Raw genomic sequence first — 25,153 nt, forward strand, 5'->3', positions numbered from 1 at the left:
CTTTTCTTGCAGCAAAGTATAATTTCTGCCTAGATGGCAACGTCAGAAGAACTGCCTGAGATAAAGAACACCAAATTATTGGTTGATAAGTTCGCAAGCCCATTAACGTTTTCTTTTTCGAGTGCCTGGAGGAAGTGCTGTGTCCGCTTTTCCCGCAAAATAGGTTCGCCCTATAGAGAACCGCACACATTCTTTACGCAGTGGTAGCGTCTAAAACAGAGAAAAAAATGAAAACAATACTGTGGCTTCTGAGAGGCCAATACAATGCGTAACTGTAGGTAGCGTATTATGTCTTATTCGTTTCCTGAAAAGATTGTTTTGTTTTTTTCCGCTTGCTCCACAAGTTGGGGGTTTCATTTCGTCCTCGGGCCTCTCGAGGAGAGAACGAAATGGTGGCGCGCTGGAGGAATTCAATTGTGCAACTGGTGGCAATGCGCAGTCTATGTCTACTTCCTGTCGTCCGCTCGTGATTCGCGCTGGACGGCTCCTCCTAATGGGAAACCTCTCTTCAGAGACGTAATGGTTCCTTCTTTCTCCTAGCTGTCTCTGGCTGTGTAACAGAGAACGAATATTTTACCATGCTTCACTGTGTTATTCTGAGGGTAGTCAATGAGCAGAAGATGTTCAAGAAATATGAGCCATGACACGTGTAAGAAATGGCTGCCAGACAATCCTTTTGTTAGTTCCCTAGGCGTGCGGTAAACAGTAAATAAAACGCAATACACGAAAAAAGCCTGCTAGATGGGCATTCGCCTGTTCTGAATACATTACCCTCGTTGATTTGAAATTTCACAGCAACGCCGTAAGTTTGGTAGTATTAGTGATTGTCATGTAGTTCATGTAGTCTTGCATTCCTGTCTCAATCGTCTAATTCACCTTAGATCAACAAGGTGTGGGCTCGAGCTAGTAGGTATTCCATTATGAAATATTTCTTGCGTGAAATTTGCTAGATAACAGACGAAAGAGCGCCCGCTCTTGTCTGGTTCATTCGTTGTCTAAAAAATTTGGCGCAGAAAGTAGTTTGTCTTAGACCAAGCTGTTTGGCAATAAATATTATCAGCAGTGTATGTGGCTTCCTTGTTAATATCTGTTATGCAGTGTTATTGGTCATTATTAGGGCAACATGGGAATACAGCTTAGGAACGTCAATCTACATTGTGCCAGCTGTTATAATTTCTGTTAAGGCGGATGTCTTTGGTTGAGAAACGGCCATACATTTGATGGTAGGCTTGTTGACGAAATCCGTGCTCATTCACTTCCCATGTTTATTGCACTTTTCGTAAAGCACGCAAAGTCCACTCTATCTGCTCACGTAGTTTTACTTGGAGTTACTAAGCCTTCTTCGACATGGTGCGTATAAACTGACACGTCATATAAAGCAAAGTTATTGTATACTGGCTTTGACATTCACATTCGCGCAAGCCAACTTTAGTTAACCCTTCTACTCCCATGTCAGGTTCTATACGGTTGATTGAAAGAAAAAACTCTGCTTTGTTGTAACTATTTCCCAATTCCTTTCAGGGCAATAAAGCCCTTTCTGTTTCAAAACACAATGTGAATACGCCGCAATGCTCAATACGCCGCAATTACGCCGAATACGCCGCAATTACGCCGCAATGCTGGCAGCTTGCAAAACGCGTCGTAAACTTTTACAGTTTTCCATGGAGCGCACTGTTCGCAGGCTGTGGTGGAAGAGCTTTCCAGCGCAAGCACTTTTGAGTACGAGGTGTCAGATAGTCAGATTTGAGATCTTTTTATTTTTTTTATTATTTTATTTACAAATACTGCTGTCTCAGTTTTTGAGACATTGCAGGAGTGGAATACAAATGTTCAAACAGTAAAACAAATTATCAGAATACATGACTACGCAACTCTTTTTCGAATTGCAGAGCATCGAGTCTGCGCAGAGACCCATCAAGCTCATTCCATAGATCCACGGTCCACGGAAAAAAGGAAAACTTAAAGCAGTCGAGACTAGCTCTAAAGGGCGTAATGTTTAAGGGATCAAATCGTCGGGTACGGCGCGCAGAAGCTGCAACAAAAGAAATGGGCGCTAGAACACCCAAGCCTGTGTGAACAGTCTTATGCAGGAGGATGATACGATCGCAAGTGCGCCGATGTTCTAGAGACTGCAGTGATAAGACATGCGCATGCGAAGTAGGCGAGAACCGCTGGTCATAGCGACGAAAAATAAACCTTATTGCTTTCTTCTGAACAGATTCTAACATAGCTATGTCATGTTTATGGTGAGGCGACCAAACAACCGACGCATATTCAAGTATGGGCCTGACCAAGGTCTTGTACGCTGTCAATTTGCATTCTTTTGTCGAGTTGTTTAAAGTGCGTCGGAGATACCAAAGTTTTCGAAGAGCCTTGTTGCAGATTGTTTCGACGTGCGTGCGCCATTTTAAGTTTGTTGTCAGAGTTACACCTAGGTATTTAAACTCCGTGACACGAGCTAGACTGACACCATTATTAGTGTATGCAAAACTAAGAGGCTGTTTCTTATTTGAAAAGGTCATGGCTACAGTTTTTTTGAAATTAATTGACATTTGCCAGTTTTCACTCCAATTACAAAACAATGAAAAAACACTGTTCAGGGCTTCCTGATCTTCAACACTAGAGATGGTGTTATAGATAACGCAGTCATCTGCATACATTCTTAGTTTAATTTGTGTGTCACCGATAATTTCTGCTACGTCATTTATGTAGATAATAAACAAGAGCGGCCCAAGCACCGAACCTTGGGGCACCCCTGAAGTGATTTGTACTTCAGACGATTTCACATGGTTAAACGTAACAAATTGTGTGCGTGACCGCAAGTAATCTGCTATCCAGTCAACTAGCTTATTGTCACCAAAAAATGTGCGAAGTTTAACTAAAAGTTTAGCATGGCAAACCAAGTCAAAGGCCTTTGAATAATCAATAAATATGGCGTCAATCTGTCCTCGGTCGTTAAGAGAAGAAGCGACGTCGTGCGTAAATTCAAGCAACTGTGTAACAGTAGAATAGCAAGCACGAAAACCGTGCTGTGATCGGGAAAGTATATTGTGTGCATTTAGGTATTCTACAATATATTTATGAATGATATGCTCCAAAAGTTTAGAGCTGGTAGAAAGTAAAGATATTGGCCTGTAATTTGGTATTAATTGCTTGTTTCCAGACTTAAATACAGGCACGACGTTTGCTAATTTCCACAGCTGGGGAACTGTTGCAGAGATTAATGATTTTTTAAATATTACAGTAAGATAATTAGCACACCACTCTGAATATCTTTTTAGAAAGACATTGTGAATACCGTCTGGGCCAGAGCTTTTCGTTACATCAAGATTTAATATAAGGTTATGTACTCCAGAGGAGCTTACTTCAAGATCAGGAAGAGCAGACAGATTGCTGCATGCAGAAAACGAAGGCTTGATGCCGTTATCAGTGGAAAAAACAGATTTGAAATAATCATTAAAGGCATTTGCTATAGCTTCGGGATTTGAGCAGGATTGGTCATTAACAATAAATGATGAAGGTATAGACGATACAGGACTAATCGATCTCCAGAACCTGGATGGATTTTTTTTCATAAATCTAGCCAAAGTATTGCTGAAGTAGTAGTTTTTAGCCTCTTTCATTTTAGTGCCTAATTTACTTTTCAATGTATTAAATGAAGAAACATTGTCGTTACACCTGGAATGACGATTCTTACGTAAACGCTTTACGCGACGAGTGAGTTGAATGATTTCTCTATTATACCATGGGTGTCTTGGGTTCCGTTTAATATACTTTTGAGGCACGTACTTTGATTGGCATTCACGCACAATGTCACAAAACTTAAGGAGCAGCGTATCTACATTGCAAAATTCACTGCAATATACAAATTCATCATAAGATGAAGCTAAAGTGTCCAATACAGAAGTATCATCAGCGTTAGAAAAGTTCAAAACAGTTTTTATCTCAGGTCTTTGAGGTGGACACACTAAGTTCAAGGCAACTTCGACAGCTTTATGGTCAGATAACCCATCGATGACTTCGCATTTTACACCGTGCGGTAAGAGTTGCTGGTTTACAAATACAAGGTCCAATATTGCGTCCTTGCGTGTTTCGGTATCTACAACTTGAGTTAACCCAAAAGAAACCGCCAGATCGATCAGGGAAGCGCAAAGTGTCCTGTCACGGCCTGTTGGGATAAGTAAGTTCCAGTTAACGTGCGGGAGATTGAAATCTCCAGCCAAAAGTAACCTACAATCGTACAACTTGTTACTGACAAGGTAATCATTAATAGCAGGGACAATATCATCGGAGTTAGGAGGACGGTAGAGGACACCAATAACTATTACGATACCTTTAATGTATATTTTGCACCAAATGGTTTCTGTACCCGGAAGGTCAGGTAATAAAGAAAATTCAAGATTAGATTTAATTAAAACTGCCACACCGCCTCCACGTCCGGCACGCCTGTCTTTCCGAAGAAGCGCATAACCAGCAGGCGAAATTTCGCTGTCAATAACAGTATCATTTAGCCAGGTCTCAGTAAGGCAGACAATTGATGGGCTGTGGCATTCCACTAAACAGTTCAGAGCTTCAATTTTGTTTAGTATACTCCTCGCATTTAAGTTGAGGACAATTATATTCCGATCACAACGTCAATCAGCCTTCGCGAAAACAGAAGCGGATGAAGCTGAGTTTATACCAAGCGCTTGCGCAGAAGCCGATTTCGCAGAGTCGGACCCCGCTGAAAGCGAGTGCGTAGAAACCTTGATAATGGCTTTTTTATCAGTGTCCCACGTGTAACGAACACCGTCAATTGTGAGGGTGTCGTGTTTAAGCTTCACTTTCCTAGCATTCTTGCGCATATTTTGCGAACTCTGCCACAGCATTTTACGTGCCAGTCGAACCCGAGCAGAGTAGTCCTCATTTATATAAACTTTAGTTCCTTTAAGTTTTCGGGCGTTGCTCATGATGGCAATCTTTGACCTGAAGTCCATCAGTTTAATGATTACCGGCCGAGGTTTATCTCTTCTTACTGCTCCAAGCCTGTGGCAACGCTCTATGTCGTCACAATTTACACCGAGTTTAACTGATAGCAGATCCAATACAGACTCAAGCAAATGGTTAGTCGTCTCGGATGGTGTCTCATGCAAACCATGAATTATCAGGTTGTTTTTACGGAGTCTGTTTTCTAGCTCATCGTTCTGACGGTCAAGCTTACCAACTAGTTTTTGAAGCGTACCAACGGTCTGCTCCAGTTCACTTACACGTGGTATGATGTTTGACACAGACGCCGCCATTGCCTCAACATTCATTAGACGATTTTCAAACGATGCAACTGTTTCAGATAGGCTAGCTAATTCCTGGCTGATACGGGCTTGTCCAGACAGTAGTTGCGACAACATTTCATCAACTTTGGGACCGGGATTGGTCTCTATGTCGCCACAAAGTAACAGTAATGATACTCTTAAGCAATGCACCAGATGTGTCACAACGGCAGTAAAGTTCAGAGGGTCCGGTAGCAGCAGCAAACAGCGGTTATCACTTCTGCAGCATTTGTAATTGTATGTTACCTGCAAGATGAAACAGACGTGCTTGAAACGGCAGTTCGCCATGCCGCCACCGGACCCACTGAAGTGATGGTTCCACATTGCCGCTCTTATATCCTTGGGCATCCTCGCTGCCAGCGCCGCCACTGTACCATGCCGTGAACAGTACAGATGGTTGATCGAAATCACGTCAACAGGCGGAAAATCCTGCACACGATCAGCAGCAGCAGACTTGGATCATATTGGAGAGCATATGCTCTTGATCTTGGATCAAGAGCATATGCTCAATTTCCAAAGAATGCTTTTGGATGGCATGAACACTATTTTACGCATATATAGCTCAATCCGATTGGGAATTTTTTAGGTGCTTCGTGAAAAAGCAAAAACAGTTTTTTTAATTCGCTGTTTAGCTCCCAGGCCACCATTTAGAACTTGAAAGTTGATTTGAATTTCGCTATCATTCATGGGCGTAGGCAGAGTTACTATTATTATATTCTTGGTTGAGGGCACGGCTGTTTATCGGTACTTTACGTGTGTTCACGCATAAATTTGTAGGCGTGGGTGTATACGTGCGCAAGCAAAATTAAATTTTGATGAGGTAGGAACCTCCCTAACACACCCTCTTCGTGGCCATGCGCCGCATAATATTGATTACAAATTATCGTAGATTGAATGAGGTATCATCACACTTTGGTGAATCAGTTAGCGTTTTCCATCCTTTGATAATACATTCAAATATTACTAAATGATTTCTTGGCACTTTTATAGCGAGCAACTTCGGCCGCGTTACGCTATGATGCCTGAAAATTTCTACCCCACGTTCTCAATACGTTCGCTTGACATTTTTTATTTTTGATTACTTTTTGTAAAACGTACTGAAGTAAATAAACGCAACACAAGTCATTGACGAAGACAAACGAAGGAAGCAAACAGACAACACAAGTAAGATACTGCAGCGCCCTTTCGAAGCACTGGTATAAACGAAAACGAGTCCTGCAACATAAGAAGCGCAAAACATGACACCTTCTTTTTTAGTGTTTATTGAATCCGGAACATGCCACATTGCACTATGCAAGGAACAGCAAACAAAGTCGTGCAGCAATGAAAAGTTCCACTTACATGTATGTTGAAGTTTTAAACAAGCGATAATTCTTTCTAATGTTGCATAAGCCTGCTCAGATCTCCTGGGACGCATTTTCAAAGTGAGGAAACGGCACCAGAAGGGCGTTATAGCGCGTGACAGCACCGTGAAAGCGGCTAAAAAAAACACGAATGTGAAATGGCATTCAGCTTGTCAGTGCTAAGAGATAAAACAACGGCTTAAATATGGTTTCATTGCTGGCTCTGATGCCCATAATACTTCGCGGCAGAATGGGAAGGCCGTGGCGTTTACCGGTGGGGATAGTTGGAGTAAATGCGAAAAGCACATTTTAGTTCGCATTTTTGAGGAAGATGAGGCACTATTTTTACCCTATCCTCTTAGTTTTTTTCTTTTTTTACAACTGCTGGCTTCTTTCCTCATTTCAGATTGCGGATGAAGTATGTTGAGGTTTTAGAAATATCACTCATACACCTCACGTATTTCCTTACCGTGACCATCGAAGGCATGCAGTTTGACTTTCTCTTTTAGTGAAATATATTGCATGTTTTGTTTCCTTAAGCTTGCGTTCCTAGAATTATTTTTGCATCGAAAAAATATGATCTCTCCGTTCCTTCAGAACTTCGACAAAATTCTTTGTCTTCCTGTCACCGCTCCTTGCATGGAGGCAATTTTCTTTCGTTCGGTGAATAGAAAAGTTGTGAATAAGTCAACCACTTTGAAGACGAAAGCATACGCGGGCGTGTTTTTATAAGCACTTTCCATCTGGTGTAACCAACTTATTCAAGCTTTTTGATGTCACGAACTGGAAAAAAATGCTTGCTGTTTCTACACTGTCTAAACTGTCACGTAGAAAGTTAGACAGTTTGCTCACTATTTTTTTGTATTATCAAACGAACTATCCTTTGTTGCTTTTTACGCCACCAAGTTTATATCCGTAGACGTTAACACCAAATTTTCTCGCATGTTTTCTTGCGCTGTATCAAAGAGTTTGCTCTGAAAGGTGTGCGGAGACTAATTCACGCATCATCAAATGATCTCCTTGTGTTCGTTGGCGGTCACCCCAGGTAACCACCAATTTCAAGTGCAAGGCATTTCTTATCGAACTTCAGCGACTTTGAGCGTATCGATCTATTTAGCCGCCTACTACTTTAAGTTCTCCTGGCCGTTGCGTTAATGCTATCGATATCAAACTTGAAATGACATAACATAACTTTATGAAGAACATATTTGGTTAGTCCTAACATGCAAATGATGACATGTATGCCACGAATGTCATAAATTACATATCATGGTCCTGCAGCTCTTGCGGGGGTTTCGTTCACATGTCATGTTGAAAAACTAGTATGGTATGACATGATTACATGGTGAACGCAATCGAGAAAACCTAACATGAAAATCATGACATACGTGTCCTGTAACAACACGACTACTCGCCACGCTCACGGTATGCTCGCGGCATTTCGCTAGCATCACATATACCAAATGTGATATTACGGTACGTGAATAGATGACGAAGGTCTGTGACTGGTGCAAACATGATAATCAACAGATGCGTGTCAGGTAACAACATGACAAGATGCCACGCTCATGATGCGCTGATGGCCGTTTCGCCAGGTTAACTTGTATGAAATTAGGTATTATGGGATGTGAATGAAGGTATGATACTGGTGCGAACATGACAAACTTTAGATATGTTTTATGTAACAACATGACTACATACTACGCTGATGATGCGCTCGTGGCCGTTTCGCTAGCTTCGCATGTACTAAACTTAGTAATACGCAACGCGAACGGACAACACAGGTAAATGACACACCAAAACGTGATAATGACGACATACATGTCATGTAACAACATGACTACCTGCCACACATGATGCGCTCGCGGCCGTTTCCCTAGCTTGACATATGCCAAATTTGGTATTACTTGACGCCAATGGATGAGCAAGGTATGTGACTGGTGCAAAGATAATAATCATGAGATGCGTGTCATGTGAGAACATGACTACATGCCACAATCAAAGCGCCAATACATTTCGACATGACGCGGTGCACGTGCTCGCCGGCGTTCATTTCGTGGCGTCACGCCGGCGTTGCCACGCCAGGCGCCGGTGCTGCCATATACTCACTGGCGCGCCGCGCCGCGTTGCTTTGACGCATGCGCGTTTCAGCACGTCCGGCGTTTCTCCGTAACAAAAAAATTAATTGATATGTGGGGTTTAACGTCCCGAAACCACCATATGATTCTGAGAGGCGCCATAGTGGAAGGCTCCGGAAATTTCGACCACCCGAGCTTTTTCAACGTGAACCCAATCTCAGCACACAGTCCTACAACATTTTTGCCTCCATCAGAAATGCAGCCGCCGCAACTGGGATTCGATCCCGCGACCTTCGAGTCAGTAGCCGAGTACCTTAGCCACTACACCACCGCGGCGGGGCCACGAAAAGAGAGAGACGCAGTGTTGTCTGTGTAACGCATCGGCATAGAGTAATGTTATTCCATGACATCAGCGCGATATGCAGCATGTCGCATTTTGCGCCGGTTGCCGTCGGGCCATGCCGACGGGCACTGGTCGCGCCTGGCGTCATACTATTGAATGCTCGCGTTTTGCTAATGTAGCGTCACAGTGCCCAGCGTGTGCGCGCGTCAACGCTAAGTTGTAGTATATTGGGCCCTTTATTATCCGCTCGCGGCCATTTTGCTAGCTCCACATTTACCAAATTTGGTGTTACGTAACGTCAATGAATGACAAAATATAAGACTGGTGCAAACACGATAATTCTGACATGCGTGTCCTATAAGAACGTGACAACATATCACGCTTATAGCATGCTCATGTCTGTTTCGCTAGCTCCACATATACTAAATTTGGTATCACGTGACGTGAATAGATGACGACGGTAAACGACACATCCAAACATGATAATCATGACACGGAAGTCACGTACGGCATCATTTCCATCCACCTCGTAACGTTGTACTGGTTTTAAAGTGACACATCAATATTTCTCAATCATGCTTCACATATTATCAATTCCCACTGTACGTGAGATTTGGCAATTTTTTTCATAACGAATTTAAAAAAAGACAGTTGAAAATCTTTGAGGTATGACACTACTTTGTTTCGGTTTCAATTCAACATGTTGCGTTTGCATTCTTCCAACTGCCCTCGTCGTCAAGGCGCGCGCACCTAAGGGGTATTTGTAGGTGTTGAAATATGTCCAGTCTTTACTACGTTGATAGTGCAGGTCATCATGTTGCATGAGTATTTAAGACAGAGAAGTGTATAAATAAAATGCTGCACTCTGTCAGTACAGAGTGCCATGTTGCTGTAGTTGGTCGCCCCCTAGGGTGACCACCCTGTAGCAAAATAGCCATTTGGGCAAGTTGGTAGTGGTTCATTATTGAAGATAAATATAGGGGGCAGTACTTAGCACAGACTGGAGGAGAGAAAAGGCTTGTGTTGCTCTTCTCTGTTTCAGTACGTGTCAATACTGCGGCCTCTTTCTATCTTCAATAATGACCACCCTGCAATTGCTGTATTAGAAGGCTCGCAATCGGGAGCGGCGGCTATGGGCGCACCGACTATAGAAGAAGATAATGATGAACGACGACACAGTCATAGTTCGCGCTTAGCAGCCGCTGACAGGTTGTCGCGGTCGAGGTCTGAACGGCTAAAGTCGCGCCCCTTTGATCCTTGGTCTCGTGTTTAGATTATTCCGGGGTGGCTGTCGCCCAGGACAAGGCAGTATATATTTTCGGAATCAAAACTTTCTCGTGTTGTGCGATTCCTGATATTGACCTTATATGTTGTCCAGCAGATCGCCTTTAGGCCGCCCATACAAAATATTGCAATCAAGTGTCCATAACAAGTTTACTGCTTACGTACTTACCTTATTATTAGATGCGAAGCAGTTCTTTGACTAACCTGTGTAACGCTGTCCCTCCGTCCGCACCGCGCTCCCCTGTCCCCAGGTGTTGGGGCTTTTACTCGCAGTGCGTGCACATTGACATCATTCCCTCCCTATCCTGTGCCGCTCGCTGTGTGCCATTTCCCTCGTTTCACCCTCTCCAGCACCCGCAATGCTCGGACCCACTCCTCTCGCGAGCATCATCTCACCCACGCCACCTCTCTGCATCTGTTGGCGAGAAGAGACCGCGTGCTGGCAGTGCGTGTGCGCTGTGCGTACCTCGTGAATCTCACTGCGCCGACAATGTGAACGGCACGCAGCTGCTGGCCGCACGAGCCGCCGACGGGCGGGACGCGTTCGTGATACGCTCCTCGCTAGTGGCCGCGTATCTTTCCCGGCTGTCGCCGGCGTTGCGAGGGTTCGCGTTCGCCAATGGCGACGCCAATCCTGACGAGGCGCGAGCCAGGGACGCTGAACAATAGCGTCAGCAGTGGAAGACCAGCGACACCAACGAGGTGCGAGTTAAGAACACCGATCGCATTCGAAAACACTGACGGCGCACGGGTAACACCGGTAAGACCCGAGCCAAGAAAGCCGAGTTCAAGCATGTTCAACGCGTCCCGTCTTCTATTTCTTTGCGTTTGAATTAAATATTTACTGAAGTATACGCTAAACCGAGTTTCGCTTCAAACCATTCTCCCCGCACCAGTGTCGACGCCCGTTACCACCGGGTCAACGCCGTGCGCCCCGCTTCTGATTCGCATCCAATCAGGGTTTCTTTTGAGGAGATGGTCCTTAGCTCTTTACTCTTAAATTGTATGAAGGCGTTATTGCCTTGAGCCAATATGACTAAAGAAACCTAATTAGTGAGACGATTCCGCCGCGAATTCTACTTTACGCGAGCACGCGAAACAATTAAAATGCGACAAATACTTCAGAATAGTGATTATATTTTTCTTTCCCTCTTTACCTATAAATTTCAATGCAGAAACGTTTCTTTGGCTAGAAATTATGCACTGCATAGCTATAATCATATCGCTACTGTTCAAAGGCATGTTTAAAAAAACACCAGGCCTTCCCGAATGGCGCACCACAATCACAGCAAAGGCTTGAAGAGCGGTTTTACACAGCCTTTTCTCAAAAGTCATTGGGTAACTGCTGCAAGCACAATTTCTAAGTAACCACTGTGGCATTATGATAATAATGCCTGGGTAGAAGGCTGGCATTCGCTATGCTATTCTTCGTCATTCTTCTGAGGAGAGTGGTATTCAATAAACACTTGCTAGGAATTTTGCGCCAATTGTTCATGCAGTGGCTGACGACGATGAGGAATTATGGCTGAAGTGGGTACGCGCCACAGTTAATAGGGGAACAATAACAGGATTTGTGATGGGTTGGATCATTGGAGTGCCAATTTGTTACGCTAATCGCATTGTGTTGTTCTTTTGGTGTTCTAAAACAGTTTACAATATTTAGAGTAACGCGATTCCTTTCCCTACATCAAGCCTGCCTAAGGCAAGTTTACGAACAAGTACCAAGCACCGTCGTGGCTCTGTGGTAAAATACAGGGTTGTAATACAGCGTACCCGGGTTCGAGCCCCGCTGTGTCCTTGGTACAAGGTCTTTTAGGGGCAAAGCTTATAAAGCGTGGGTATGTTCATTCCTTGTAGGTATGTAGTAGTGCGTAGTCACCGGTGGCACGTACTTGCTCTAGAGTGCGTATGTGCCACAGGGGATGCAAGATGGGAGATGACGGTACTTGGAGTGTTCACTAGATGGCCGCACGGACGGACAGACAAGCGGGTAGATAGTCGCACGGACGTACGGAGAGGTGGACGCACGAACAGACAGACAGACAGATGGATGGACGGACGCATGTATGGACGCACGGATGGTCGCGCGGATGGACAGAAGCAATAACGAACGGACGGAGGGAAGCACGGACGGGCTGACGAACGCTTCGCCCCAATCATCATTAACTCCTTGGATATGTTGTGATTTTTTTCTTATTTCGCAGGATATTAGTTACGGACACCGGTGGAGGCAGCGGTAAACTACGGCGCTGCGCGTGACCCGAGTTGTGATCTCATAACAGCTTTCACTGTAAATAAAAAAAATTAGGGGTCCCTAAAGCTTGCCTTTTAGGAGTGGAACGCAATACCGACTGCCTGTTCCTAGTGTGTATTTCAAACACTTAGTGCATGAAAACCTTTCGGTTTTCTTATGCACCCACTACGTTGTCTTAAGGGATTAGGCGCAGTAGCGTGTGCGCCTTTGTAGTGAGGTACCAGCTTTCAACCACGGAGCCATTATCACCATCGCATATTATGGCGCCCTTAGGCAATGCGCACTTGTGCCACGCATTGCTACCGCAATATTTCGTGTTGCATTCTGAAGCATGTATACAGGACGCATGTGTTTATGAAGCGAGAAAGCTACTTTCACTGCATTTCCAAGAAGAGAAAGTTGTTTTCACTTTTTTCGCAAGCAAGGCCGCAAGGTAGAACGTTCGCATGCCACGCGAAGGATCTGCAGGTTTGACTCCCATTTGGACCCAAACAATTCTGGTTAATACCGAACTCTGCTCCAGGATTTTTAATTATTTTTTTATTTGCATCGTTGTCAATTTTCCGGCCACGCATGAGAGAATAATTTTTCGCTAACAATCAGTGACGCCAACACCAACGCCGATGCCAGAATTTTTGCGAAATGAGCTCTTCAACGCTATCGCATAAAAAATGCATCATATTGTTATTTTTTTCCAACCTGCAGGGCAAAACGAGACGCAGTGGGGAGTGGAGAAGTAGATAATGTGAAAAAAACGTCATTCCTTCAGATTTTGCAGTATATTGCAGTATAAGCAGCTTAAATTTACTCCAAGGGCGCCCATGCAGTTTGTATGGCCCCCCTATTTGCCATCTACGCAATGAATTTGGCCAGAAACCGGTGGTACGTTGCTCCAAAATTTCTAGCAGATCAAGCACTTCCAGTCCTTCTTTGTGCTAATGCTTTGTTTTGTTGGACGCTTGCACTCCATTGGCTTATTTAATAATATGAACCTAGATATGTTCTGATGCAGTCTATTCGCCTCTTTTTGCCATTTTGGATGCAGAACTGCACGGGCATTTTATAACATTCAAAATTGTCTGCCAGGCATTGTGAGGTGATGAATTTTAAATTTTCCCTAGCTCGTCATTTTTCCGGTATGAAAAAAAATGACTAATTAAAACTCCATTAAGAAAGGTGTTTGTAAACGGCTTGACCTGAAGATCTATTAAATTTCGCACGCGTCTTTCCAAAGTATGCTTGGAAAGGAACAGCCTCGATTAAGTAGCGCGAATGGAGTGAGTCCTGTCCTCCACAGCAGTCAGCACTTTTTCGTGTAGTTTTCCACACAAGAAGCTCTATATAACGTCCTCTTTTGTATGCCCCATTCTTCCAGAACAAAATTATAATATTTCTTCATTATGCGTTATCGGTTAACTAAGTAGGAAACTTTCAATGGCATTTTGTTGCTTTTTGTGGCGTTTTGCCCCTCCAACATGCCCGAATTCAAAAACATTTGCGCATTCCCACCAGGCACCAAATCAAGCAAACTTATGGTGGTATGGAGCTAGTAATATAATGTCACGAAGTAAATGCGTAAGCTCTTGTACTGACGTCGGAGTATATAGCTTAACGAACGGATCCAGTAATCAAGACGAGCAGATATTTGTCCCTTTTTGATGGGTTGCGAAGACACCGACACCAGCCACGTAATTTTTCCCACGGGAACGCTGTGCGCGATGATAAACTTTTACCCATAAAAATGCAGAGAAATACCAGTGCCTACCGAAGAAGTAGAGAAACAAAGAAAAGTACTTATGTTAATGGCTGCCGAGGTCAGCCTAGTCAAAATCTGGCGCTTTTTCCTGCGTGCACCTTGCAAAGCAGCGCTTCCAAGAAGAGATTGAACGCGTGTATTAACGCAGATATCGCTCTCTTCGAACGATGAGGCTCGCGGGTGACTGTGCGTCTTGATTACCTGTCATCACTCGTACACCAGTTTCTTTAATTTATTTTGTTGTTCAAAGGCCAGTAAATACGAATTGAGCACGCCAGTTTGACCTGCTCATTTTGACTGATTAAAATACGGTGCTACAGTTATTGATAAAAAAAAAGGCTAGGTTGAATACACGTGTTCCTTTAGGCGCCATATATCAATCATGCGAAATCAACTAGGCTAGTACCTCACTTTGCCCATTTTGACCATATAATTTGATATATTCCATTGAGGGGAGGGACTGAGAATTAACGTTAACTACGAAGAAGTTACGAGAAAACGAAGATGGCCGTGCACAAGATGGTTCCGTAAGTGGTAATCTAAATTTCCCAGTGCCACACCTTGAGTAGCTTTAAAGCTTCTGTTTTATAGATCTCGTTGCCGTTCATAACTATACACGCTAAATATACGCAAGAGTCCATGGCACCTCGACGTAGCCTAATTACGTGTGCATACCCTCGACTCTTCAAGGAGGCACTGTTAGCCAAATAAAAGCGAGGTGAAAAGATATAATTAGTGTGCTTTATGTGTAATATAGCCAAGTTGCAAGTGTGAGCGGGAGTATCGAAACGGTTTGACGACTAAAAGATTTTTTCAGTAATGTAGCACTATCAAGCGATTCGTAATGTGATTATTTATTTGGTATTATCACGATGTTTTTTTTTTGCTTTGGCACAACCACTGCGTTAGCACATTCACCTCTGGAACGCCGCAGAATATGCACTTTTTTAGCCTATGACTTTATATCCTCTGAAGTACAGCTAATCCATCGCATAATGACTCCATTTGTCGCGATGCAGTCCAACTGGCAATTAGAATGAACCTGTCAGCGTTTCTCTAATTATCAGCTCGTTTTAGGACGCTGCTTTCGTCTGCTATTGCTTTAGTTAGAATTGCTCATAAAACTTTAGATACTGATGATATTCTGCTTTATGCAGTAATCATAGGAATAAGTTGACCCACCTTTGTATGTTCCTGGCGTGTTTTTGCGACTTTTCACCTTATTGCATGAACAAAAAACACAGATTTCGCTTCGGTCCTTTTTCGTCGCACTTACGTTTCTTTACCAACAACTATACTTTAACATGTACTAGTCAATATCAGCGAAAAACTTATTCAATCATAGCACTCGAGCAAAGGTGCCCCCCAAGCAGCAAGTACGTGGGAAAATATTACAACTGAAAAGAACTGCGTGGAATGAACAGGGACATCCACCTTGGATGTGAATTGTCTTCCTCTATTTTTCAGCCACTGAGCTCAGTAAAATTAAACACGTGTTAGAGATCAATTACTGACGCACATAGTAAAAAAGGAGAACTCAAATTCTCTTCATGTGCAGCACAATAGTAATGTGATCGGAAACTTGCATTCCTATACAAGCATGTAGATGAGAACGTCGGACAATTCCAAAACGCTAATTCACATGTTTTACTCTCGAGCATTGATTGAGGCTGTGACAGACGAGAAAATTCTTCACGCCCGAGACTCGTTTTCATAATACAGGATGTCGAATGAGCCGCAAGAGACGACGAAAGGTGAAAAGATATGATCAAGTAATATACAATTCCAAGCAGATGGCCAGCTTTGTTCTCAGCTAGAGAGAAAGAAAAAGGAGAAGGGCGGGAAGATCAACCAGGGCTGAGCCTGGAAGGCTTCCGTGCACTGTGTAGAGGGAAGAGGGAGGGAAAGTTATAGTGATGAGAAATGCATGCAGAGTCTACGATCAGGGTCCTAGTATATTGCAGCCTACATTCCATACCTGAGCAGTTTCACACAGAGAACAGCTTAGCGCACATGAGGGAAGTAATCGCTCAAAGTCAGTATTCACAATATGTTTTTTCTTTAGAATATTTGACAACGATGGCTTCACGAGGCTTAATCGCTGAGAGGTGTCTTAGAAGTGAAGCGACAATAGAACCAGTGAAGAGTTGTTTTATGTGTGAACTTACCTATGCGTATGACGTCCGGTAATGCCGCTACTGTGTCACACTGCCAAAGTAGTGGCGCTGTAGCCATCGATATACACAGCACCAAAAGGGTCCCTCGAGCGAATGTCCAGCTTGCTCTACACACGGTGAACCACAGTTCCCAGGCCATGTTCTCGGATGAAGACTCCGCCAGAAGATTACTGTGCACTTAAACGTTGAGGGCGACTGCTTCTCTTCATTGAGTTCACAGGCAGCGCAGGCATTATCAATTTTCTTTCCAAGTGAGCTGGAGTCTTCTTTTTTTCAAGTATACTTATGAGAAAACTTTCAAGCTGCTTGTACTACACTGCTCTTTTTTTACTCTGTACGCAACCACTCATCAATATGTGGATAGAAACACATCTATGCGAATTTCAGCATTTTGAACATCCACTTCGGCAAAAACAGTTTTCTGTTAAATTTCATGGTTCCAAGTGCCACACATGAGATTAAAAAGGTTATTTTCTTTACCTTCCAAGTCAATCGTGTGAGCTCGAAGGGTCATCTGAGTATCTGGGACGTTTAAATGTTTTTCTACCTTTCTCACGCCATTCAAAGTCAGCACAACATGGTCGCGGAAATTTATTGAGCCGGTCTATTAAAAATTAGAAGCATACACGAAACATCACTGATGCTTCGTTAGGAAAATAAAAAGCGATATCTAAAGTATTAAATTGATAATTTCGAAACTGTTGCTACTAAACAGCGCATTTTTTTAAAGCAAGCTCATAGCTACCAGCCCAAAAAGTGTTTTCGAAATGTTAGATTTTTTTTAAATTTACAAGTCTTTTAACCCAACCAAAGCAAAGTGTTTCGTGAAAAAAATAAAGCTATCAGCTCCTAAAATTTTACTAGATTGAATCCATATTAACATTGATTAAACCCAGAACATCTTGGCAGCGTTTAAAATGTTGCATTAATAAGGTGCCAGTAACAACAAAATAACTTTCTCAAGCGCCGTGTTCTTACCACGTCTCGGTTGATGCAGCAGGGAAGCACTTATATACAACTTGTAAAAAACACGCCAATGCACACATTCACAAATTCAATAACTAGACATCGGTCGCAGTAACCATGTAGCTTAAAGTGTTCACGAGCGTGCGCTAACTGAAACTCTCACAAATCGATGGCCTCGAGAAAGTAAAGATCAAATGGCACGTCGAAGATGCATTTGACGTGGTGGAAAGCTCTGTCTCGTGGGACATCTCATCAGGGATATTGTACACATCACCATCTGGTGTTTGTCCGAAGAGATTACGGTGAGCTACGGACACTGATGGTTTGACACCTGCGATGCGAAATCACTACTCTGTAGACACTGGCTGGACGAGTTGAGTCGACGCAGGGACGTTTCGTAATTGCAGAGGACAAAAACGGGCGATTGTCACTTGGCTCAACAAAATCTTTCCTCCAACGCGAGCAGTGTACAGCAGAAGCCACCAAGCGTGAGCGCAGACCTCCGGCTACTGAGCCGTGGGCCGCAGCGGCAATACAGCGCCACGCATCCCTTGTTCCCCACTAGCGCGCTTGCGAAGGGGAAGGAAAAGGAACCGAGTCAAGCCACCCACAGCGCTGATTCGTAGGCGTGGCTTCTAGAGAAGGCGCTCGCTGGAGGTGAGAGGGAGATGAGGGTGGGTGGGAGAAAGGGAGCACACGCGCCTGTACGACGCGCAAAGGCGAGGGAGCGGTCGTTGTAGAGATTCCCGTAGCGCCATCTCTGAGTGCTTTCGCGTGTGCTCACGCACAACTGCACAGCCAGTGGAATGGGGGCTTCTGCATAACGTCTCGATGTGAACTACCCTGAAAATAATGAAGCTGTCTCGGATCGTGAAAACTTTCGTGTAGCTGATTAAGTTGTTCTTTCCTCGGCAAAGTTTTATGTTTATTTTTTTATGATTTCAGGATATTTTAGCGTTTGTTCAGGAAAAGGGTTGCAAATAAGCTGGTACCTTTTCAAGTATCGTTTTAAATCAAATTATCTTCAATCTACAACAATATAACCGGGCTTAAAAACATGTTAGAAATAACTTTTTGACATCTTCTGCAGAATGATCACTACTGTAGGCTGCTATTTACCGCGGGCATTAACAACCGAAGCATAGGTTTGCATAAAGAAGAACTACGTGACTGAGTGCTTTTATATGTAGGGTTTAGCGCCATTACTTATGCAAGATACGAGTCATCGATGTTGCGAGCAGATCCGTGGGTAAAAGACGTCTTGGGAAATTGGTTAATAAATACGGGAATACTCCTAATGCCCAGGTCGTCGAGACAGCCCGGGCAGTCAACCCATAAAATAAATAAAACTTTCAAATACGTCACTTAGAATGGGGCGCAATTCCACGTGCTATGTCAGCGTTTCTGCTCAGCGTTTAAAAGAAATAGAACGGTGACTACGGTTGTCACCATAATCTATATTGCTCTTCTTTGACCTACTTGACGCATCAATAGCACGGGCTTTCAATCATTCGTTGAAGGCATGATTGAGGAATCCAATGTCACTCTGCACAAGCGTCTACTTGAGTTCCATGAGCTCTCATATTCATATGACGTCTCTCATATTCATATGATGGGTTTGGGACGTCAAACCTCACATATCAATCAATATTGGCTCATGCATACTCTAAAGGTTCATATGAATCAGCAATAATAAATTACAAGTTATTATTGTTTATTATTACTGTTTAGAGTAAAGTTAGGAGTATGTATGTGCCATCACAGCCTTACTTGCGCTGGTTTAGCTCAAAGCACTCGTCGAAGCACTCTTCCAGCCTCTCTTGAAATCCTGGTACAATTTCATATAGATTTTCAGGTTTTCAATCATGCGTTCAGGGCGACAATTGGCCTCAGGATTACAAGGCACTTGATATCGAATCACAATGTTCCTTTTACTATCCCTGTTGCGTAGATAGAGATTGCTAAACGCGGGTCCATTGTCTTCAACGATGACCTTGGTGAGCTTGACAATTTTTCTCTAACAGTCTTATTACGTAATTCACGTTTTCTCTTCCAGCTTTTTCGGGCTGCAAAGCGCCTGCCCCATCAACCGATAGCATGAAAGCTTGCATTATTTTGACGCCCTCACTTTTCTTCTTAGCTTCAGCGAAGTCAAGATGAACTAGATTAAATGGTATCGTTTAATATTCTTGCAAAGCCATTCTATTTATCGGAGTTCTGCACTCCGACTTCATTATTAGACACTCATAACGCGTCTTCACATAATGACCAACATCTGATTTGAGGTTTCGCCTTGTACATTTTTGAATAAGTTGGTGGTGTGGCCTCCAGAATCCATCATGCCATCCTGAGTGTGGGCTGCTGTGATATAATATTGCCACAATCCTTCCTCAAGTTTTGTTATCGTCGCATTACACTGTACGTATTTCTCAGCGCAAACGACGCCTGCAGTGTCTGAGAAGCTTCAAGACTATAGGAGATAATTTTGTTAAGATTACGCTCACATCGCTAACATAACAGATCATTTTGGAGCCTACGTGGCTACTAGCGATACCGCTAGAATATTCCACGGCACGTGTATAAATGCTGACTTGCTTCACAACTTGTCAGTTGATCGCTGGCCAACGCTTTGTTCACCGCTATTGATGCCAGTGTGTATCGTTTCAATTTTACTTTGTGTTTGTCGGCCATGAATTCAGCCCAAATAAACAGTTTCATCTTCGATCTATGGTCTGCTCCCTTCGTCTCCGTCAAGAGCCCGTGACATCTGGTGTAGGCGCTGCCTCTTTTATGTATCGGACACCCCCGTCAAGTCGTGAAAATAGCCCACGTTGTGGAGATTACCCGGACGCCAGCCGGGAGCTGCAACTTAGACGTAGGTGACAAGGCCTGCCACCGTACTACGGGCTTTTACGCCACAATACTTCGAAAACCAAAACGTTGACGTTGACCACAGTGACAATGACATCGCCTGTGCCACCTGCACCATTCCTGCTCCGGCATTCCAAAGAGCCGCCAACTTTGTAAGCTGGTCCCAGAAAACTAGCTTGAAAACTGCCTTGAAAACTGGCTTGAAAGGTTCTACCGAGATGCCGTCTTCGACGACTGGACCGACAATGACAAGCTTCGGGATGTCTTTTTCGCTTTATTAGACGCTGCTCGGACTCGGTTTGAGAACCAAGAATGAAACCTCACAACGTGGGACGTTTGTCAAGCCAGGCTACTCTCCACTTTTGCAAGTGTGGTCCGCAAGATGGCAGAAGTTCTCCTTGAAACTCGCATGCAGCGGCTAAAGAAAAACTTGGCGCTCTTCACGGAAGAGATGGTGAAACTCTTTCTTCACACGAAAATACTTGAGAATGAGGAAGTCCACCTTTTCATGCGAGGAGTTTAGCAGGAGCTTTTAGCGGTACTGATGCAGATTCCTCCAAAAAACGTTCAAGAATTTGTCTCATAAGCGACGACTATAAAAAGGGCCCTAGAACTACGAACGCAACAATTCAACCACCAGTCGACGCTAGGCTGTGTAGAGATCCAGTCACTTTGCTCCGACAATGTGCGTGAAACCTTGAGAGCCGTAGTGCGAGAAGCACTTCGCTGAATGCTCCCGTTGTGCGAGCCTCAAGTTTTGTCAATCCAGATATCGTGAGAGAAGAAATTCACCAAATGCTGGTCATCTTTGAGTCAACGCAGCAGCAACGCCAAGCCATAATGTACGTACGCTGCTGGTGGCTGACGCTGCGCTCCACCCCACGTCTACGTCAAAATGCCTTGCCGTCGCATTTTGGTCGCCAGACACCGCCAGCGCAACCACCGACGACACACCACCCACGTGCCTCCTAGCGCTACGTACCGAGGGATTGCGATGTTTGGCGTGCTCCTCACAACCTTCCATTTTGGTACCACTGCGGAGAAGCTGGCCCTACATACCACCGCTGCCAGTACCACCAAATGGGCCTAGCGGCTTCACCGTGAACGCACCGCCCCCACAGCACGGTGACTGACCATTGGACATCACTGACAGCTGACCACTTCAGAAAGGGCACCTCGAAGTTCCTTCTGTTTACCATCACCTAGACCTTACGGGTCCAGTCATCGGCGACAGCAGTACAGCAGTTCCAACAGGGGCCGTTCCAGGAGCCTCTATTCGGAAAATTAAAGGCAGCAGCCGATGGACGTGCGCTTGCTGTACGACGAACAACCGAAGAAGACCCTCCGCTGCCGACGACGACACGAGAGCAAGGTAATACGCCAATAGGCAGACAGAGCTCTGAAGTAGAAACTTCCCGGCCAGAAGGCGACCTGACGACGCCACGTCGAAGCATTCGAGCAAACTGACGTAGCCGTGGCCCGACGTCACGACCAAACCGCAACGCACAAAGATGAACTAGCGACCCGACGGCCACAACGTCACCGCTCTCGTCGAGGCTGAGGCCGACTGTTCCGTCGTTAGGGGGCCTTTCACGATCAAGTTGAAGGAAGTGAAGGCTTCTTGGAAAGGCCCTGATATCCGGTCCGCTGGTGGTCATATAATAACAACAGCTGGTGTTTTCACAGCAAGAGTTACCATTCTTAACCGTACTTATCTCGCCAGCTTTCTCATTCTACAGAACTGCTCCGGGGATGTGATACTGGGGATTCACTTCTTAAGTAAACATGGCGCCGTCATCGACCTAGTGTCGGAGGCAATAACGATATTCACAGAAAACTCACTGCCACCACACACGTTATCAGGAAGGCACGTCTTGAGTGTGCAAGAAGACCTAGCCACCGTTCCTTCTTGCTCCAGCGTGAAGATTTCTGTCTGCCCTAAAGGATGAACCGGCATGCAAGAAGTGATTGAAGGCGACCAGCAACTGCTGATCAATCACGAAGTTTGCATCACCCCGGCTGCGGGAAGGTAATGCAAGAATGATGCTCCCGAACTTCAGCTACGAGTACAAGCCAAGGAGTAAGGTACGATGGTTGCCTACATCGAAAAATTACTGGAGCGAGAACGCGGGTCCATGAAGAAACATTTCGACGAAATGCCATGCGACAACATGCAATTATTGGAATTCGTGCAGCTGAGTTTGAGGTGTGAATGTTCATTGGTCATCAGTTTAAGCATACGTTTTGAATGAGGTCATAATGTCAACCAGGATTCCTAATACAATTGAGAATTCATTAGCCATTTTATTAGCTCAGTTGTGTGGTTCGACATTTACAATTGACCAAACAGTGCATAAGCCTGAAGTGAATGGCAACGTATCGCAGCAGTTTCTTGATGTTTCATGTAGTGTAAATAAAGACATACTGGAACGCATTAGCGTCTAATGTTGCGGCTGCTTACCGCATGCCCGGTATGCCGTACACAAACACTGTGGGCATTTTCTTTCATTATGCCTGTGATGCACAACGCACCCCCCCCCTCTGTAAAACATACTTTCATACGCCCACATCATGCTAGCATAGCCAACTAGACGTGTAGTACCGCGAAGCGAGCAGCCATCCAATTTCAATGGCTGCACTTTTTTTTACAGAAATGATGGAAAGCTGCAAGCAGGGGGCTGTTAAATGGTGCTTGCTCGTTTTGGTGTGAACAGTGAAATGCGGTCATTTTTCTAATATATTAGGCATGCTGGACTTCCTGCAAATATAAGCCAAAGTTGCCGCTGAAACAACGCGTAGAATGAAAGTGTCATAAAAAGACTTACTTGGATTCCAAGCAAAAATTAACATTGGTGAGGAAGTCTGAACATAGGACACATATGGCCTCGACTTCACTCATTATCTCTAATTATATACAGTGATAAGAGCACCAGAGGCCTCATTCATCACTACTTTATGCCTTGCTGTCAAAAGGCGATTACGCGATAAAACGCGATCAAATCGATAGATCTGAAAGAAAGCTAAAATTTTGTACTTCAAAAGCAATATTACTAACGATGATACCTGTTGCTATAATGAAGGGCTTTCGTAATATGCGGGAGGTGGTTGGGAGCTATAGCTTAACGATATGTCTAAGATGCCTAATCGAGTTTGAAAATGGGGGCCACCGAGCTGATTTATGAGCGAAAAAGTATAGAAGGACAGAAACAAATACGCCAAAGGTATCTGCACAGTCAACAGGTGGTGTTCTGCGATAATCACAATAAACAAACTCCAACTATAAAGCAAATGACTACATATAAGCTGTATACAGCCAGCGTTTTGTTTTTATAACACGCGATATTATTAAGCCCTATAGCATAAGTGTTCATCTTTCATTCCGCAGCTTTGCCTGTTTCGTGAAAAGTTTGTTTAAAGATGCGCTTGACTACTGATTTTTAAATTTTTCGTAAAGCCAGACTGTGTTTCTCTGTGCCGGGCATTCATACTATATTTAGTATTTTCCTTTATATTTTCCAAAACTGACTTTCTGGCTAGAAAATGAACATTTATTCAAAAAAACATTTTTTACATCAAACCAAAGTGAGGCACAAGTGAGGAAACAAAAAAGCTATCATATTACTATGCTAGCAGCTACCAACACAATGCTACACAAAGTGTTTGACTAGGCGTCACGACAAAAAAAGGTTTGAAACAAAACACGGGAACGAAAATTGATTTGGGTGACAGAACCATAGATTTAGCCTCGCTGAATTTTCAATAAAATTGGAGCAAAATAGCTGCTACCAGGCTACCCCGTAAATGCTACCGCCTACCCGTAAATGAGCACATTAAAATGTCGTTTGCTGGTTACCTAACAGTACTCAAGTGCTGGGCTACCCAATGACCAGGAGTACGCTTGGAAGAAGTAATGCATAATGACCATTGAGGGTCTCCCCACAGCGTGAAATATCTATAGCTTTGCTGAAAACAGAGCATGAAAGTCGATGTCTGGTGTGTAGGTGAATGTACAAACGCAGATTAGAGTAGCATACTGTAGTCGACTGCTGTGCTTCACTTCGTCTCAGTTCACGGTGAACGAAGTGGCGACGCCCCTAGATCGCGGCGCCGGTGTGAAAGATGGACTATTCGGTGTGCTTTCGTGATGGCTCTAACATAGAGCCTTCTCCTTCTTTTTCATGTATACTCTTCTTGTTTAGCACTCGCTTTCACCTGCGTGAACGGGCACATCAGCAGCTAGCCGGCCTTATGAAACTGGGGTAAGACATGTGAGCACTTGCGTTGGCTTAAGCTCGCTCTGTTCTAATACAACGGAGGTGGACGATGCTGAAAAAGCAGATCCTAGGTGACTGTGGGCGTTCGCATTGCAGATAAGTTTAAATAAATGGTCCTCATTTCTAATTTAAGCTGTAAGGTGCACACAGAGTTGCCATCAAAGTAAGTTATTCAGTCAGTGCCATTGCGTTCTTCGTTGTGCGTGTAAGGACAGCTGTTTTGTATACAGCTTATACAAGCCAAAGAATGCATTCAGGAAACGTATACAAAATAAATGTGCATCACTTATCGTCTACCACGGTGACTCAATGACATATATTCAAAAGTCATAGACTCGATTGCCGATGGCAGTTACCGTAGTTTGATGAGGGCCGACAGTAAGCACGACTGAGTACCTAAACACAGATGCGGGTTAAATAACCTCGTGGGGCCAAAATTACGTTCCTCATTCATACTGAAGTCGCCTTCTAAGTTTACACCTTATAGTATTCAGTAGACTA

General features: G+C 44.0%; 1 protein-coding gene across 1 annotated transcript in view; it reads right to left on the reverse strand.

The window, feature by feature from the left end:
• The window catches only part of LOC142761731 (glutamate receptor ionotropic, kainate 3-like), a 156,286-nt gene extending 138,270 nt beyond the window's left edge, over positions 1 to 18,016 (reverse strand). The window contains exon 1 of the mRNA XM_075895954.1: positions 16,533 to 18,016. Within this exon, the coding sequence (XP_075752069.1) occupies positions 16,533 to 16,680 (148 nt within the window). The 5' untranslated portion in view covers positions 16,681 to 18,016. The remainder of the gene's footprint in view (positions 1 to 16,532) is intronic.
• Positions 18,017 to 25,153: the final 7,137 nt, after the last annotated feature.

This window comes from Rhipicephalus microplus, chromosome 5 (genome assembly GCF_043290135.1).
Source record: "Rhipicephalus microplus isolate Deutch F79 chromosome 5, USDA_Rmic, whole genome shotgun sequence".
Taxonomy (NCBI): domain Eukaryota; kingdom Metazoa; phylum Arthropoda; class Arachnida; order Ixodida; family Ixodidae; genus Rhipicephalus; species Rhipicephalus microplus.